Source organism: Grammomys surdaster, unplaced genomic scaffold, assembly GCF_004785775.1.
Source record: "Grammomys surdaster isolate TR1022 unplaced genomic scaffold, NIH_TR_1.0 212, whole genome shotgun sequence".
Classification (NCBI taxonomy): domain Eukaryota; kingdom Metazoa; phylum Chordata; class Mammalia; order Rodentia; family Muridae; genus Grammomys; species Grammomys surdaster.
This window is the reverse complement of record NW_021604657.1, coordinates 3,909,639-3,926,197: the sequence shown is the minus strand read 5'-3', so window position 1 is coordinate 3,926,197 and position 16,559 is coordinate 3,909,639. Positions and strand designations below refer to the sequence as shown.

The following is a 16,559-nucleotide window of genomic DNA, read 5'->3' as shown; positions in this document are numbered from 1 at the left end:
GTCATACTCGTCCAATGATGTGTTCTATGCCAGCAGGAAACAAAGTGAGGCAGAAGTATCAGGTATATGGTTACGGAGCTTGTAAAAGGAAAAGGGAACATTTTATAGAGATATAGCCAAATTATGTTTCAAAGATGCTTAATTGCTAAGAGGATACTCACTTCATATTCTTTAGTGAATGTGATGCGGGGTGCAAGTGTGTTCTCCAGAGGCTCGTGACACACACTTCCATCACTGCCGTGCTTTGGGAAGACCCACCTCCGAGACACTTATCACCCAGAAGCTCAGGGATGAGCTGTGAGGTGCCGGTTCTGAGTCAGCTTTTCACATTCCTGATGGTGTTTGCTATTGTGTTGTCTTCCCTAGGTTTGCTGGCATGGGAAACTTGCTCAAAGTCCTGACCCGGGAAATTGAGAATTATCCACACTTCTTCCTGGATTTTGAAAGTAAGTCCCAAGCACTATAGTACAATAACGAAAACTATGTCCTTGCTTTGTAGCCTGTTCATAGGGAAATTATAGAGATTCTAGATGAGCCTCAAACCAAATCCAAACGGTACTATGTATTTCTTCCTGACGTTGTTTCTAATCCGTTTTCCTCCACCATTTCTTTATGATTTTTTAGACACTTAAGGAAGGCTTATTTTAATTGGTCCATGATTTTCTTTGATTTCAAAAGAATTGGCTTTGGTGGGATATACATAAATCTTATTGTGAATATTCCCTAAGATTTGGTAAGTAGTACTAGTCCACATTCCAAAGAAAAATGGCAAGTACATTATATGACATGGCTTAGCATTAAATATCACTCTACATGTAAGGAAAAAAGGTGACCACCACCGGAAACCAGACTTATTTCTTATCATCGCTGTCTATTTTATGTATTATATGATTGTATAAAATTATTTCGGGATTTTTTTATATGTACATTGCATTTTGTCCAAAAGGTTATTGTCCGGATTTTTATTGTCAACTTGGCACAACTTAGAATTCTCCTATCTATTTTTTTTAATATGGATTCTGGTCATGGGGCTAGTCTTCTTGTTTTAAACTACCACCCGCAATAGCGAGGGAAGCTGGATATCTCTTTTGTATTCACATCTGCTGCCAGCTTTAACTTGTTTGAAACTTTAATTTGTCATGTATTTATATTTTAAAAAAGGTTAGAACATCTTTACATATAGGTTAAACTTTCTAACAGTTTTACTAGTTTAATCCTAGAAGACCTTTCCAAGTTGTACAATGACAGCTCTCTACAGGAGTTGTGTGCTGTCCTTGAAAACATCTCCCGAACTCATGAATTCTGATTAACTAAACCCTTAGTCATGTTTTCTGAAATGTAATTCACTTCTGATCTAACTCAGTTCCTCCCTACTGTTATCTTTTGACTTGGTTAGGTTTGACATGGTCTCATTTCCACTTGGTTTGATAAGGATTTCAGCTCAAGAGGTGAATTTACCTGTGATTCTTCTGAAGTCTTTGTCTGTATGTGTGTGTGTGTGTGTGTGTGTGTGTGTGTGCACATGTGTGATTATGTCATTGTTAAAGTGAGATTCATCAATAGTAACCTTTAATAAATTGTCTATAATCTTAACCACCTTACTTTGTTACTTTAACTTTAACTGTTCTTTTCCATTTTTATAACATGCATTTTGCATTATTTAATTCAATGTATACAGTAGTTAAAGGTAATGGTAAAGACTCCATTCACAGTCTTCAAACCCAGAGTAATCCCATGTCCTTTCTTGCTGGGAAGCCTAAATGCCACAGGCATCTGCTCTGCCTCCCAGCTACCTGCTAGAATTCGGTGGCCACCACTGTTTGTCTAATTGTCTTGATTTTCTGGCTCTCTGCAGTGCCACAAATGTTGAGTTACTTGTCAGGGTTAATCTTCAGAACATTGAAAGAGTACAAATAACACCTGCAAGGATTTAAAACAGTTGTTTCCAACCGCTCCTCCCTTGGGCTCAGAGATTTGCTTTGGAAAGCCCCACCCTCCTGCCTAGCAGGAAGGGTGAGATGGAGGGGACTAAGTTCCTTTCCCTAAGGTAACTACACTCTGATCTGCTCAGATGCGTGCTTTGGACACTCTTTTACTATTTAAGGAAAAATCTTGGGAGCTAAATTATATATTTGGGGAGACTGAAATTTGATGTCCACAATATAAACACTCTCTTTACAGATATTACAATTTTTTTTCAAGACAAGGTAAAAAGCACTGGATCTCTGTGCCTGATGCTTTCTTTTAGAACTCTAAATGTAACCTAGAAATAACATATGAATTTAGAGAAATATACAAATTTCTGCTTCTTTTTCCATGTAGAAAATAAATCAAAACTACTTTTGCATTTTTCTGAAAGGTTAGTTTTATTTCTCTAAACTCTAGGAGAGTACTTAGCTGAGCTGAGGTTGAACAGGGAATGATTAAGAAGGTGATATGGGAATGTGGGTCCCTGTAGCTCTTCCCCCCACTACTTTTTTGTCTCCAAATGCTCATTACAGCAGCTTCTTTGAAGTACCCTACCATCATTCTATTCCTCACTATGAAAAATGTGTCTTATTCCTCACCAAACTAAACACACCTCATGAAAATGCAAAACAAAGAAACAAACACATTCTCTTTATCCTAAATATCCCTGTCCTCCCATCCCCTACCTGAGACAGGGTTTCTCTATTTAGCCTTAGCTGTCCTGGATCTGGCTCTGTAGACCTAGGACTAACTCAGAGATCGACCTGCTTCTGCTTCCCAAGTACTGGTATTAAAGGAATGCACCACCATCATCCTTGGCTTAATTGTACTATTTCTTACAAAGGTTTCAAGAAAGAACAATGATGGGTTAGAGAGATGGAACGTGATTTTAGGAAGGATTTTCCCTTGAGTCTGTGGGTTGCAGGCCAATCAAGAAAGGGTATGCCGAGTATAATATGACATCCGTGTCAGCCATACAGTAGCAGAATATGGAGCTAAATGAGAATGGACGTGTTAAACTAGATAGACATTTACTTGAAGGCATTCTAGAGATGTAGAAAGGCAGAACATGCCACAGGAGGACAGAAGGGACTGGAATTTGCATGTTGTTCTAGAATTGGAGGACCATAGAAGGAATAGAATGCATATTGCAACAGGTGGCATTTCAATGGGCTTTAAAGAATGACAAGTTTTTCTGCAGGCACAGATGGGGTGAGGAGTTTTCCAACAGATGGAAACAGTGTGATGAAAGGTACAGAGATTAGAATAGAAAGGATGTGTTTGAAGAACAGCAAGAAGCTCGGTTTAGACAGAGCACCAAAAGCCTGTTGAGGAAAAGGGGAGGGTGAGAGGCTTGAATGGAAGGCTGGTTGGATTAGATGTTGATGAGTACAGTTGTTAAACCAAGGCAGGAGGCCTATACTGAGATCTCACATCCAGACAGAAGAGCTAAAAATCTCTTCAGGAAATGGGACAACAGATGAGAGAACTTCAGGCCCTACACCGAAAGGGACGTGAGTGGGGACAAGATCCTGGAAAGATGCCATAGTAGATATTCTACTATGTCAAGATTCCTGGGGTAAGAGCCTGATCCCTACTGTTTCTTGACACAGCAACTAGCCTTAAGTTGAGCAGGGGTTCTGAGTGCCACATGAGCATCAGGAGTAGATGATGGTCTTGTAAAAGGAGAACGCAATAGGCCAAATCTAGGCACCAGGGAGAACATAGGAAATGCAAATGGGTCCAAATACAGACACCCAGAGGTTGAAGAAAAGAACAGTTTAAATGGGAGACGATGGTTGAGTAGTCAAATGTCACCTTGGGCAAGAACATCTGGGACTTGTTGCTTTCTATCTAGAAGCTGGGTGATAAAGAGTTAATGAGTGAGGTGTGGAGAGAGGAAGGCAGGCTGAGCAACATGTAGTAACAGCTTAAATGAATTTAGCACGTCTACTTTCCGTGTCGAAGATTCTTTTTGAAGTCAGTGATGGAATATAATTGAACTGGGTCAAAGAGACATAATTAAGCTGGGTCAAAACATAATTCAAAATTAGATACATCTGTCCTTGGGCTCCTCGGTGACAAAGATCTGATTTAAATTCCTGCTGACCTTTGCAGTGAGTTCTCCACTTTATGCTCATATTTTTCTACAGACCCTCCATATCTTTTTTTCATTGTTTCTTTCATCCTTTTCTCCCTCTCCCTCCCTCCCCTTCCCTCCCTCTTCTTCCTCTCTCTCTCTCTCTCTCTCCCTCTCTCTCTCTCTCTCTTTCTCTCTCTCTCCTCTCTTCTCTCTCTCTCTTCCCCCTCCTCACTATGCCTCCATTTCCTCTTTGAAAGTCAGGAGGCAGGGGTGTGGTGGGAAAGATGAATGAATATTGTTTCAGTGAGTGATGGTTTGAAGGACAATGTGCAAGAAGAATGCCTGACACCTTACAGCAGTTGCTCAGTTGGAGCCTCCACAGTGGCCAAGGTTGGCAACAGGCACATAAGTGGTTACAGTAATATGCATACTACAGTGATTAGAAACATCCAAGGAGCTGTCTTTTATAGAGGCAGCTAAGCTTCACCCCCAAGATCTGACTCAGTGGTCTAGTCTGTAAGGATCTGTTCTGGGTGTTTCTGATACTCAGCAAGTTTGGTAACTCTCTTTAACTAGTAATCCAGTTAGCCACCATTGTGTCTGGTACCAGGGAAGCTACAGCAAGCAAGCTTTTGAGTTTTGAGTGAAATTCTCCAAGAGAGTAGAAGTTCAAGTAGCTTAGCAAGACATAGTGGTTATATAACTATGACCTTAGAACTCAGGAGTTAGAAGGAATACTGTGAGTTTGAGGCAAATTGAGACTTTATATAGTAAGTTTATGGACAGTCTAAGTTACAAAGTAACACTCTGTCTCAAACACACAAACACACACTCATATATACACACATACCCCCAAACCAATGACAACATCAACACATAATAATTATAATAATAAAAACAATAACAACAATTATTAACTATCTTAAACTATTATTCAGGAACAACTCACTTGGAAAGAAATGTTTGTCTACCAGTAAACAATTTGATCTATCAAAGGTTGCTCTGAGATCTGAGCAGACATTTCTTCAACAAAGATACGTATCCATGGGAAAGGAATATTCAGTATCATTAACTAGGAAAGAAATCCAAGGTAGAACTACCATGAAAGAATGCTCATTAGGGTGGGTGTCATCAAAATGGAGATGATAGAAGTCCTGATGAGATTATGAAGAAATTAGAGTCCTCAGGCAAGTAGGGCTGTAAAATGGTAGTTCAGCTTTAAAAGTCATTTGGAAGTGCCTCAAGGTTAAAGTTCAAGTTACCATATTATTGGACTGTTGCTATGTATGTTCAATAAAATGAAAACATATACATAAACCTGTATTTGAGTACTACATGTGACATTATTCATAATAGCTCAAAAATAAAACCCAAATACTCATGAACCAATGAATAGACAAATAAAATATGGTATCCACTCAATGAAATATTAGTAATCAATAAGAGATGCCAATTACTGAAACATGCTATAATATAGACAGACCAGCTGTTCTGGTGGTGTCTTGTAGATGGTTGTTCCCTGCCTTGCTGAATCAGCCCCATTTCCCTCATGTTGACTCCTATAGAAACTGCATCTTGATTATGCTTAAGGAGGTCACATGTCTTGGCTCCAATGATCCCACAGAATGTTCCCATGGATGGTCACTGCATCTCATGGGATGCAGAGTGTGGGAGTATTTAAAACCTGAGCTTTCCACTGTACCTTCAGGTAGATCCAGGGCTCCACAGCCAGGGTATCTTCTTATGTCTTATACCCTGCTCTCAATTTTTCTTGTCAGCATTGGGTTTATGGTGCCATGCTGGCAAGATGACACCAATTTCCAATTTGCCATGAACTCTTAGGATTTCTTGGCTTCCAGAACAGTATCTGTACATGGTTTAAACATGTGAATATTTCATTATTTGCTTGCTACCTGCATTTGTGGAATCTTCCTATTTTTGCCTATTCTTGCCTCCCCTCTGCTAAGCCTGAAAGCATCTGTTTGCCCCATTGTCTAGAACAGCTGTCTTACTTTTAAGGTTATATTTCAGTCAACACACAGCCTCAGCTCTTACAATAAAAATCACAAAGGCATAGCTTTTACACTACGTTACTTGTTCTCTTCATTAGAAAGAAAGCAATATTCTTTGTGACTGTGATTTGTTTCCATAACAGTATGAAAATTTGTTACAGCTATGAATTTCTACACAACACAATTAACATGAATCTTTGTGTTCTTGGATATGGAGTTAGCTCAGTGAGGTTTCCTTGATTTCCTCAAACTGAAAATTTAACAGGCTTTTGACTAATCAAGACTGAAACTGATTCACACATAGATTTAATTACTTTTAATTTTTTTGGTATTTTGTTCTACCATGAGTTGTATCATCGTACCAGATTTTTAAATGTACAATACACTGTTTTTAACTAGGCAAATCCTTGCATCCTACAACTAGAATAGACTCATTTTGAATAACAGGAGCTTCATCTCTGCTAAGTAACAGCTATGTTGCCCACCCCACCCCACCCCCATGCTCCTGATGCTACTCTATACTCTACACCTATCAGTTGACAGTTTTATGTACTTTTTCCTAAGTGATATCACAAGGTGTGCATCTTTCTGTGACTGGCTTACTTCAAAGAATATGACATCATTCACATTTGTGTCTATTGGAGGATATCTTTATTAAAGCTGAATACCCCTCTACTTATATTTGTGCAGACTTTTCCTTCTCTGTTCACTTTAAATGGAAGCAGAATGACTGTCTTACAGTTATTACAATCCAGGTTTTCAAGCAATCTTGAAAGGTACTCTGGGTACCAGCTACTCTGAGTCGTGCTGGAACTGACTGAAGATCTTGCAGTCTGGTAGGGGAGGCAGACACAGAAGCTGCAGTCTGTGATGTAGTGTTGGTTCAGGCACTGTGTGACACACTGTCAACAATTGAACAATGTAGGTTTCTGCTGCTGCTTTATATTAACCTCATCACTAGTGTTCATTTTCTTGAGACGAAGATTTATAGAAAATCAAGTCTTACACTGTTGCCTCATCCTGTGTCTGCCATCTTGTTGAGCATGAAGTATAATTTCAGCCGTTTTGGTGGATCCTAGCTGAGTGGCCATATGCAAAGAATCCTCCCATTTTTAAGGAGGCTGCAGCTATAATGGTGAGTTCTTGCTGGGGGGCAAAGAGACCTGTGAAGATAAAGTGTTCCATATTATTATGAGAGTAGTAGAGGGACTTGATCCCTTCTTGATGACGTTTTTTTTATTTCATTGGGAAAATAAGATATGAGCAGAACAAAGACAATAGTACAGGAATTAGGTACATCTCAAACAGAGATCAAATACTGTGCTATGCTATCCAGAAGAACATGTCTTAAATTAGGCTAAAGAAATACTCTTTAATAGTGAGTATCTAAATACAATGGAGGAGCTGGAGAAGAGGTTCTGCAGCAAAGAACACACATCGTTTCTCGCAGAAGACCCATGTTTAATTGCATGCACCAACACTGGGTGGCTCATAACTCCATGTAATTACTCTCTAGAGGAAAGCAGTGCCTCTAGCATCCAAGGGCACCTGCACACAAGTGCATATACGCCACCACCGCCACCCTATACACACACCTATATAATTAAAAATTAAAGATAAGTCTCTAAAAATTGATGTTCCTGTGGGACAAATTCATGTCTCGTAAATTAATCCAGAGAAAAATAACAGTGGTGTATAGTAAGTGATTACTAAGGAAATTATAAAAATCACCCTATCACTGTACTTAAAGAAGGTTTCAGCTCCTCTTCTTGGGAACAATGGTGTGTATCAGCTTAGCCTGTCATCTGGGGTCCCTTTGAGGACTTGGGTTCACTTCCTGCCACAACTGATCTCTTCTTTCACCTGTCATCTGCCAATTTTGCATCTGCTAAAGTGGCTCAGAGGAGGCTGAAGAATCTGGAAGAGGGGGAACATTTTTTTTTATTAGATGACAAAATGTCTTTTCCTTGTCCAAATGTCTTTTACTTGACAAAGGAAAAAATTAAAAATAAAAAAAAAAAAGAAGAACACTGCAAGGCAGTTTATGGATCCAACGTAAGTCCTCAAGGACAAAGGTGCTCTCACGGGGCCTGGAGAAATGGTTTGCAGGGTAAAGTATTTGTCATGCAAGTGTGAGGACTTGAATTTGCATCCTCCAAACTCAAGTAAAGCTGGATTAGTAATGCATGTCTGGAACCCGTGTTCCTCAGCTGGAGATGGGAAGTAAAGACACAGGAATCCCTGGAAGCTCACAAGCTGGCCAGCCTGTGTACACAATGGAAGCAACAAGAGATACTCTCTCTAACAAGGTGCAAATAAGGACTGTCACTGAGGTTGTCTTCTGGCCTCTGTGCATATTGCCCATGCTTACACACACCTGAACACACATGCATTCTTATGTATATACAAACACAGATTTTTTTTTTATTCTACAGTATTCTAGCACTTCATCTTTCTAAGCCCTTTAGCCTTGTCTAAATTTCCCCTACATCCCTTCAGGTAGGAAACAGACAGGGCTATTATTAACTTCCCTTTCTAGTCCTGAGATCTAATCTGGAGCTTAGAGAGGTTAGCTGGCTTGCCCTGAGGGTGGTATTCACTGAGTGTTAAGTTGGTAAAGGATTTGATCTCAAAACAGCCTTAAAGTACCGTCTCCACCTAGGGATCTCAGTGTGGCAAAATAGACAACCCTTCACTATCCTTCATCCACCCAGCCCTGTTCAGTCCCTGGGGTGATTGTTCCATGGAAAGATCTTTGGGCTGTAGTGTGTGATGACTAATGTCCTGTCCAAACAAATGTGTCAGCGTGGTCCCACTTACATTTTCCAATGGACTTTTGCAATTTCGTGCTGCTTCCGTAAACAGTATCTTGCTATAGGTTATTACCATTAGACATCCCCAAATTTAACACCAGGTAATTATTTATGTCTCTTAGTTTATTCAGAAGGCAGGAGGAGTTATGAGAGTGAGGAAGTGGGTGGGAAGAGGGGCTGCAGATTTAATTTATGGCTTTGGGCAAATCCTTTCTGCTGTTCCTCGCTCCAGTGTTTACCCAGCAGTCATCGGGGCACAGAGATAGTCATACATCCACATGATGAAATGCCAGGGCTGCCTTCAAGACCAAAGACATCTCATAAATTGTGTCTTCTCCTCAGATTATTTTAGGTTAATTTGCTTCTATGTCAGATTGTCCTTACAGGACTAAAGTAGGCTGTGGGGAAAGGGAGTGCTTGTCCCTGCTGCCTTTGAAGACAGGATGAGGCCTTGGCTGATTTATAGAGATAAGGTCTTTTGCTTTGACAGCCTCTCTCTAGTTTGAGGCCTGTTGTTGTTCCCTGTGGTAGCTTTACTGAAAATCTCTCTGACAAACAAAGGCAGCTACTTCCTTCCCCATTAGCACAGAGGAATGCCAAGCATTCTGCTTTGAACAAAGTATCAGTCCTTCACAGGGATACCTTCCACCAAGCCTCTAGTGACACCCAAAACATTGGCAGTTAACATGCATCAGCACTAGCAATTACAGCCAAAGGAGGAGAGGTCGGTATGTTCCCTTCCCAAGAACAAAATTAATATCCTTCATCTTAACTGATAAAAAGGCGGTTTATCTATTAAAAATTGTAGACACGTGGAATTCAGTGAGTTCTTGACAACAAACATGAGTGTGTAAGGTCACGGTGTATATGATCTGTTTCCACACTTTCCACAGCAGTGAGTCCAAAATGAGCCTTAAATCATCGCCTGGATAATGGCCAGGATACAGGTGTTCCAGGCCTCCTAGGAGTATTGGTTTCTGAAATTGCCTGTGTAAATCACAAGGACTTTTACAGCTCCATTGTCAGACAGGATGAGCCTTCACTTCATGTAGCTATTCTTCTCAGTTCACTAAAATAATTGAAGATGATTAGACATTTAGAATGTCAGTCTTAGAAGAAACATCACCAAAAAAATTCATTGACTGCGACTGGAAATAAGGGCCCAATGCCATCGCGAGTAGTGATGTCCATGTGTGGATGTGAATGTGTAGTTGCATGTGTGTTTATGTATGTGTGAATATGTATGTGCATGTATGTATATGTGAATATGTACATCTGTTATGTACATGTACATGATTGTGGTAAGTGTGTGTGCATGTGTACCTTTTCATAAAATGTCAAGCTTTATGTTAAAAATAGAAAAGCAAAGAACATAGTTCAGAGTTGCTATTCACTTAGCAAATGCTCTCAAGGTTACCAGAAGATTAAACACAGTAACCTTTTCCACCACTAATTCTTCAGGGTCCTTTTCTAGATGTCATTTCATGACATCTGAAAAATGCAATAAACTTAAAATCTGGTCAACAGTTGAGTTTGAATATGGAGAGTGCTGGAAGAGTATCCCAGTCCTCCCACAGAATTGTCCCAGAAAGCAAGGTGGGGCAGTTACAGGACCTTAACAGTAGACTTTTGGAAGCGTTTCATTCTCCCAGGCAGACCAGATGCCCCAGTAGCATGCCAGCTACATTGAGCAAAGGGAAATTTAAGCACAAGTGTTGAAGGGGAGAGTCAGTTCGGTCCCAGGTGAATATGGATGCCTTAGTGACAGACACAGAAGGAACTGTGTTCGGCACAGAGTCTGCTGTTCGGCAGACTCTGGCTTGGGGATGGAGCCTTTATTCCATTGCTTCCTCACATCCACATTCCGTCACCTGGCACATTTCCCCACTGATTTCTCACTCGTGTATTGAGGATCTCCATGAGATATGATATCGTAAGAGTAGTGAAGATAAATGTGTAAACCCTGTATCCAGAGCTCAGAACTCAAAGACAAGCAGCTGAGCTGGGGGTATAGCTCAGTTGGTAGAGAGCTTGCCTAACATTCCTGAAGCCTTGAGTTCTGTCCCCAGAATTACCAGGTATGTGGCAGAGACTTGTAATCCTAGCACTTGGGAGGCAGAAGTGGATGATCAGAAATTCAAGACAATCATTAGAAAGATATGTAGATAGATAGATAGATAGATAGATAGATAGATAGATAGATAGATAGATGTCACTATATATGTCTCTCTTTATATATATATATATGTTCAAGACTAGCTTGAAACATATGAGCTGTCTCAAAAAAAGTCATCCTAATACATATGAAAAGTATACACAAATCATTCTTACAGCACATGTTCATGGGCATATATTATATGCTAACCAGGCAAGGAAATATGCAATTAAGTAAAACAAATATGATCAGAGTCCTATTTATAATGGATAAAATTCTCATTAATTCTATCTGACTTTTTTTTAACTGTGGGATAGAAGTAGTAAGAATCATGGGATTCCATAGGGGTTTGGGACAATGTTAAATGTCACTTGGCATTACACAGTTCCTTCCCCTCTTACATAATGAGATGGACATTAAGAAAGATACATGCAGCATGCAAGCATAGTCCATACACCTTTTTAGGTGACAACATTGTCACGATGTCAGAAGTTGGGACATACCTGAGGTTAGAGTTCTCTCAGCTGTCATTCTGCACTGGAGAAGCTAGCCACACTGGTGATTTGAATCCCTTGAAAATATTCCTCCTTCTAGCCCAGAAGGCATGGAGGACTGAGGGCCTAAATGTTGGCTGGGGGAAGAGATGACTTCAATTCCGTAACAGGGAAGGTGGAAGAAATCATGTATCCTTCCTGTGAGACTAACAAATTATGGCAGAGAATGGGCCAACACACCTCTAAACCCTGGTGAAAGGTTTCTCCATCCCATCTCCTAAACAGGACTATGCAAACATTCCTAATGGGACTCCAGGGCTACTACCAAAGAGACTGGATTCCCAGAGAAGGAGGCTGGGGACTGAAGGTTTACACATACTCCAGCTGCCAAGAGAGCAGCTCTATCAGGTAGAAAGGCCTCGCCCAGCACCCCAAATCCACCTCCTGTGATGTAGAAAGGATACCATCCCACCCTACCCCCAAGCCACTCAAGCAAATACTTTGTGGTCACAAGAATGTTCATGTCAGTTTATATAAGAAAGTGTCACTTCACGTACCATGGAGACAGGGGCAGGCTGTCTCCAGCTGCAGTGCCACTTGGAGACTAGTCTATAGGGTGTTTATTTTGAAAGCACTTAAGAAATTCCTCTATTTTCTACAAAGTGGTGTGAAAGCTTTCTCTTTTTGTGTTCGGGCGATCAACAACAGGATGCTTTTTGGGTTTTATCTGTTCTCTGATAGCCCATTTAGTTTTAATTCTGTTTCATATGAGACTCTTCCTTGGTGACTTGTTATGATGGGACCATGTGATGGGAGATCAACACATCTTGTGTCGCCTTTTAAGGTGACCTTCTTTCACAAAGAGTTGTGTAATTCTGTTGAATTATCTAAACCTTCAGAATCTTGGACACAGACTTTATTTTGCTTGTTCCTTCTCTAAATCCATCATCTGGAGTTTTGGGTTTAGGTTTTTGTTGTTGTTTTTTGTTTTTTTTTTTTTAACCTTATATATACACAGTATGATCCTGAATTTGAGTAAGTAAGTGTTTCTTGGTTTTTTTTTCCTTTGTTTTGTTTTGCTTTTCTATTGTTCCTTATTTTAATTTCATATGTATGGATGTTTTGACTGCATGTATGTTTCTGTACCATGTTGTTAATGTAATATATTAAAATGGCTATTTCTTGGGCTAAGTGGTGGTGGCTCCACTTAGCTCTGCCACCATGTTCCACGGCCAGAGGCCACACGCGTGCCACAGCTAGAAAAGGCCAGCCAGAAACACTGGCCCAGGCATCCATGAGTCGCCAGCATAGGAGATTGCTCTGCCAATCTACTATGCTGTCTCCACAATGCTTGGCTGAGCCCAGGCCATCCTGCCATCCTTGTGGTACCCAGTAGACATGAGACTCTAATGTTTAAAGATTATCCAGTAGCTTTATATATTTGGTAATGTTCAAATAACAAGAAGCCCACACAATTAGAGGTGTGTCCCAATATCTAACCTTATGATGTAAGTTGTTACCCAGGACTGCTCTCAATACATGCGTGGTCCTCCATGGCTCCTACATCTCTGTTCTCCTCCTGCTCCTCCTCTTCCTACTCCTTACTCCTCTCACATTAGATCCTCCCAAATTACTGAGTTTATTGTAAATGTTGTGGGGAAAATATCCCACTACACCATGTATGTGCGGGATGCCCAAGGAACCAAAGAGGACATCACATGCATTGGAACTGGAGTTACAGATGATAATTAGCCACTGTGTGGGCGCCGGGAATCAAACCTAGGTCCTCTGGAGGAACAGCCAGTGCTCGTAACCACTAAGCCATCTCTCCACTCCTGAGTGGTTCATTTCTATTTGCTTTGTAGGTATTTATTTTTGTTTTGTTTTTGTTTGTTTGTTTGGTTGGTTGGTTTGGTCTGGTCTGGTTTAGTTGGTTGTTTTTTCTTGTGTTTTCTTCCCTGACACTATTGAAATGTGGAAACTTCCAGCCATTCTTTGGATTTTGTTCCTGACATGCTCTCAGCAGTGACAGGCTTCCCAGCTCATGGATATGATATCCCTCTTGATGATATCCCTATTGCTTTGAGGAAACCTTGGGGAAGCAAGAAAGGATAACATATGAAGTGGTTCAAACTATGGGAAACATCAGACCTGATGATATTTACCTAGTATTTGTGGGAAACAAAGGGTTCTGAGAGACAGGAGAAATCAGGTGTTTTCCCTGTGGTGTCCTAGGTCAGCCTCTGACCTCTCCCTATACTTCTTCCCCTCATGGCCCTGCTGTGTTTCTTCCAGTCACCAGCCCCTGAATGCCCTGTCCCCTCCTTGTGGATGTACCTCCTTCTGTCTCTCACCTTGGCCACCATTCTAGACGTCTGCCTTCTCCAGTTCCTTCCCAAGCACATTCATCATTCCCTAACCCGCATGGACCTAGAACAGCCTCATTCCCTAAGTGACATTGTTTTGTCTCTAGAAAATATTTTTCCCCATGTCCAGAAATCCCATGAGGGTTTATAATTTTCTGTTTTATTGTCAGATGTTACTGCTCTTTTTATTATGTCAGCTTCACACATAGTACCCACTATGTACTATGATCATATCACCCCCATTATCTTTCCTTATCCTCTCCCATTGCCGTTAGCCCCCTTTGTTCTTCCCAACTAGCCCTCTCTTAGTATACAGATTTTCTTTTTGTCGATTTCCATGGAAACCACCAATTTCTCTGTCTGTGGCAAGACCTGTTGAATAAACTAAGCCGAAACTCAAGTCGCTGCGGGTATCATTCCTCACGAGCTTGACTGCAGCTTTTCTGGGCTTATCTGGTATCAACTCTTCCCTGGTGCTCAGTCTGCTCACACACTCAGCCAGGGCTCGCTTTACCATCAGCTGCTTGTGAATCTATTCCTGACATCCCTGAGTCCCGCTAGTGACTAGTACACTTCACACATTTGGAGCGTTTGCCCTTTGTATTGTAGAAAGATTAAATAAAATGGAGGTTGGGTCAGAGAAATGTCAGGCTTCATACAACTCTGACCTTGTCACTCTGTTAGTGAAATCTGCTGACAGCATTCTGTCTCTCAGGATTTAAATACCTGGAAACAGTTGTATGACCTGATGTGTGGCCCTCTCTCCCGGAGCAGTGGCATCATTTTTACAGAAACTGGCTTGATCCATGGCAATTCTGAGGGCAGTGAGAGCCATGTTTTACTGTCAGCCTCTTCCCACTGCTTTTGGGGGTAAGAACCTGCATGAGCTCTAGAGATGCCAGAGAGTGAGAACCGGTTGTAGAACTTGGACAGCACTTTGTGGCTCTCAGAATGCTGCCTTTGTTTATGTGAAGGTAAACACGGTCTGTGGATAACACAATAAAGACCAAAGATTAGCAGAAGAGGCCTTTTGACAGAGAACTCCCAATGCATCTTTGCTCAGGAACTCTTGTGCAAACATCCTACCTATTCTACTCCTGTGGGCCGCGTTCTTCTTTCAGACTAGCCTCTCTTACTTTCCTGGATTTTCTTTTCTGAGAGTATTTTCTTGAACTGATGAATACCCAAGAGACTCTACGCATTTTGGGGGTCTTATATGGGATGTATAAATATATTAGGATGTCTTGGTGCTTTCTGTATGTCAGCATTCTGAAATGATATGCTGCTGCCATGCCCTCAAGGGTTAATCACCCAAGATGATGATGATGATGATGATGATGATGATGATGATGAAATTAATTTATTTGGGAGAAAGTGTGCCATAACATACATGTGGGGGTCAGAGGTCAATTTTCAGGAGTTGGCTCTCCTCTTCCACTCTGCAGTTCCAGGGAATTAAACTCAGGTCATTAGGCTTGGCTGCAGGTGCCTTTACCTGCTGAGTCATCAAATTATATGAGCTTTTAGGTTGATTTAGTATATACAATATAAATATTATCATGCCAGTTCCAAATTATGTGAGCCTTAAGGTTGATGTGTATGCAAAAATATGTAGGTAAATATATAAAAACAATATATGTAATATGAATATATAAACATGTAAACACATAATATAAATGTGAATAAATATAAAAATAGATAAATAGTGTAAAATAAAAGAAAGATGTATAAAATGGACTCCTTTTTTGTATCTATACTCAAGTCTGCAGGTTTTCAATGATGGAAATATCCCACATTTTTTCCTGTTAAAAAGCATGCACTACACAGTGTTTTAGCTTTACAAGGTCAGGAGAGCCATGGAGCTGCATAGTGGGGAGAATTCACACCTTTATCGGTGCACCTGCTCTCTACACTTGAAAATGGCTAAAGTGGTACATTTTATATTATGTATTTTTACCACAATGAGAATGATAGTCTTAAGGAAGAATGAACTCAATGAGAAGGTCATTAAAATAGGTAGGTAGGGGAGCACACTCATAGAAGCAGAGAAAGGGGGGATGAGATAGGGGTTTGCAGAGAGGAAACCGGGAAAAGGGACAACATTTGAAATGTAAATAAATAAAATATCCAATTTTTTAAAATGTCATTAAAAGGAAATTGGCTCCTCAAACAACATACGTTTACTCCTCCTGTTACCCAAAGTACACACAAGGTGTACAGAAATGCATTTTGTATAAGTCAGTTAATAAATGAACACTTAGAATGATCCGATCATACTAGGTTTATTGTTGAGTACTGTGAACTAAGTCCTGAACAGAAGTTGTATTCATTTTCCATTCCTAACAGCTTGTAATGTTACATGGTGACTTCCAAAGCTGCAGGAAGAACTGACAACAGAGATTGTTTATGGCCTCTGAGAGCTTTTTGTAAACAGCATCCTCTGTTTCTCTTGGTTTCTCTGTCACTTAGATGCCCAGCCTACAGAAGGAGAGCGAGAGATATGGAACCAGATCAGTGCTGTCCTCCAAGATTCCGAAAGCATCCTCACAGACTTACAGGCTTACAAAGGTGCAGGACCAGAGATTCGAGATGTAAGTCAATGATAATATTGAATTGACTAAACCCTTCAAGGAGAAGGAAAGAACTTACACACACGCACACTGAGAGA

The 16,559-nt window shown here is 40.6% G+C and overlaps 1 protein-coding gene across 1 annotated transcript in view; it reads left to right on the top strand.

The window, feature by feature from the left end:
- Window positions 1-16,559, top strand: part of Fam49a (family with sequence similarity 49 member A) — a 103,193-nt gene that overhangs the window by 73,286 nt on the left and 13,348 nt on the right. The window contains exons 3-4 of the mRNA XM_028772214.1: window positions 367-446; window positions 16,361-16,482. Of these exons, the coding sequence (XP_028628047.1) occupies window positions 377-446; window positions 16,361-16,482 (192 nt within the window). The 5' untranslated portion in view covers window positions 367-376. The remainder of the gene's footprint in view (window positions 1-366; window positions 447-16,360; window positions 16,483-16,559) is intronic.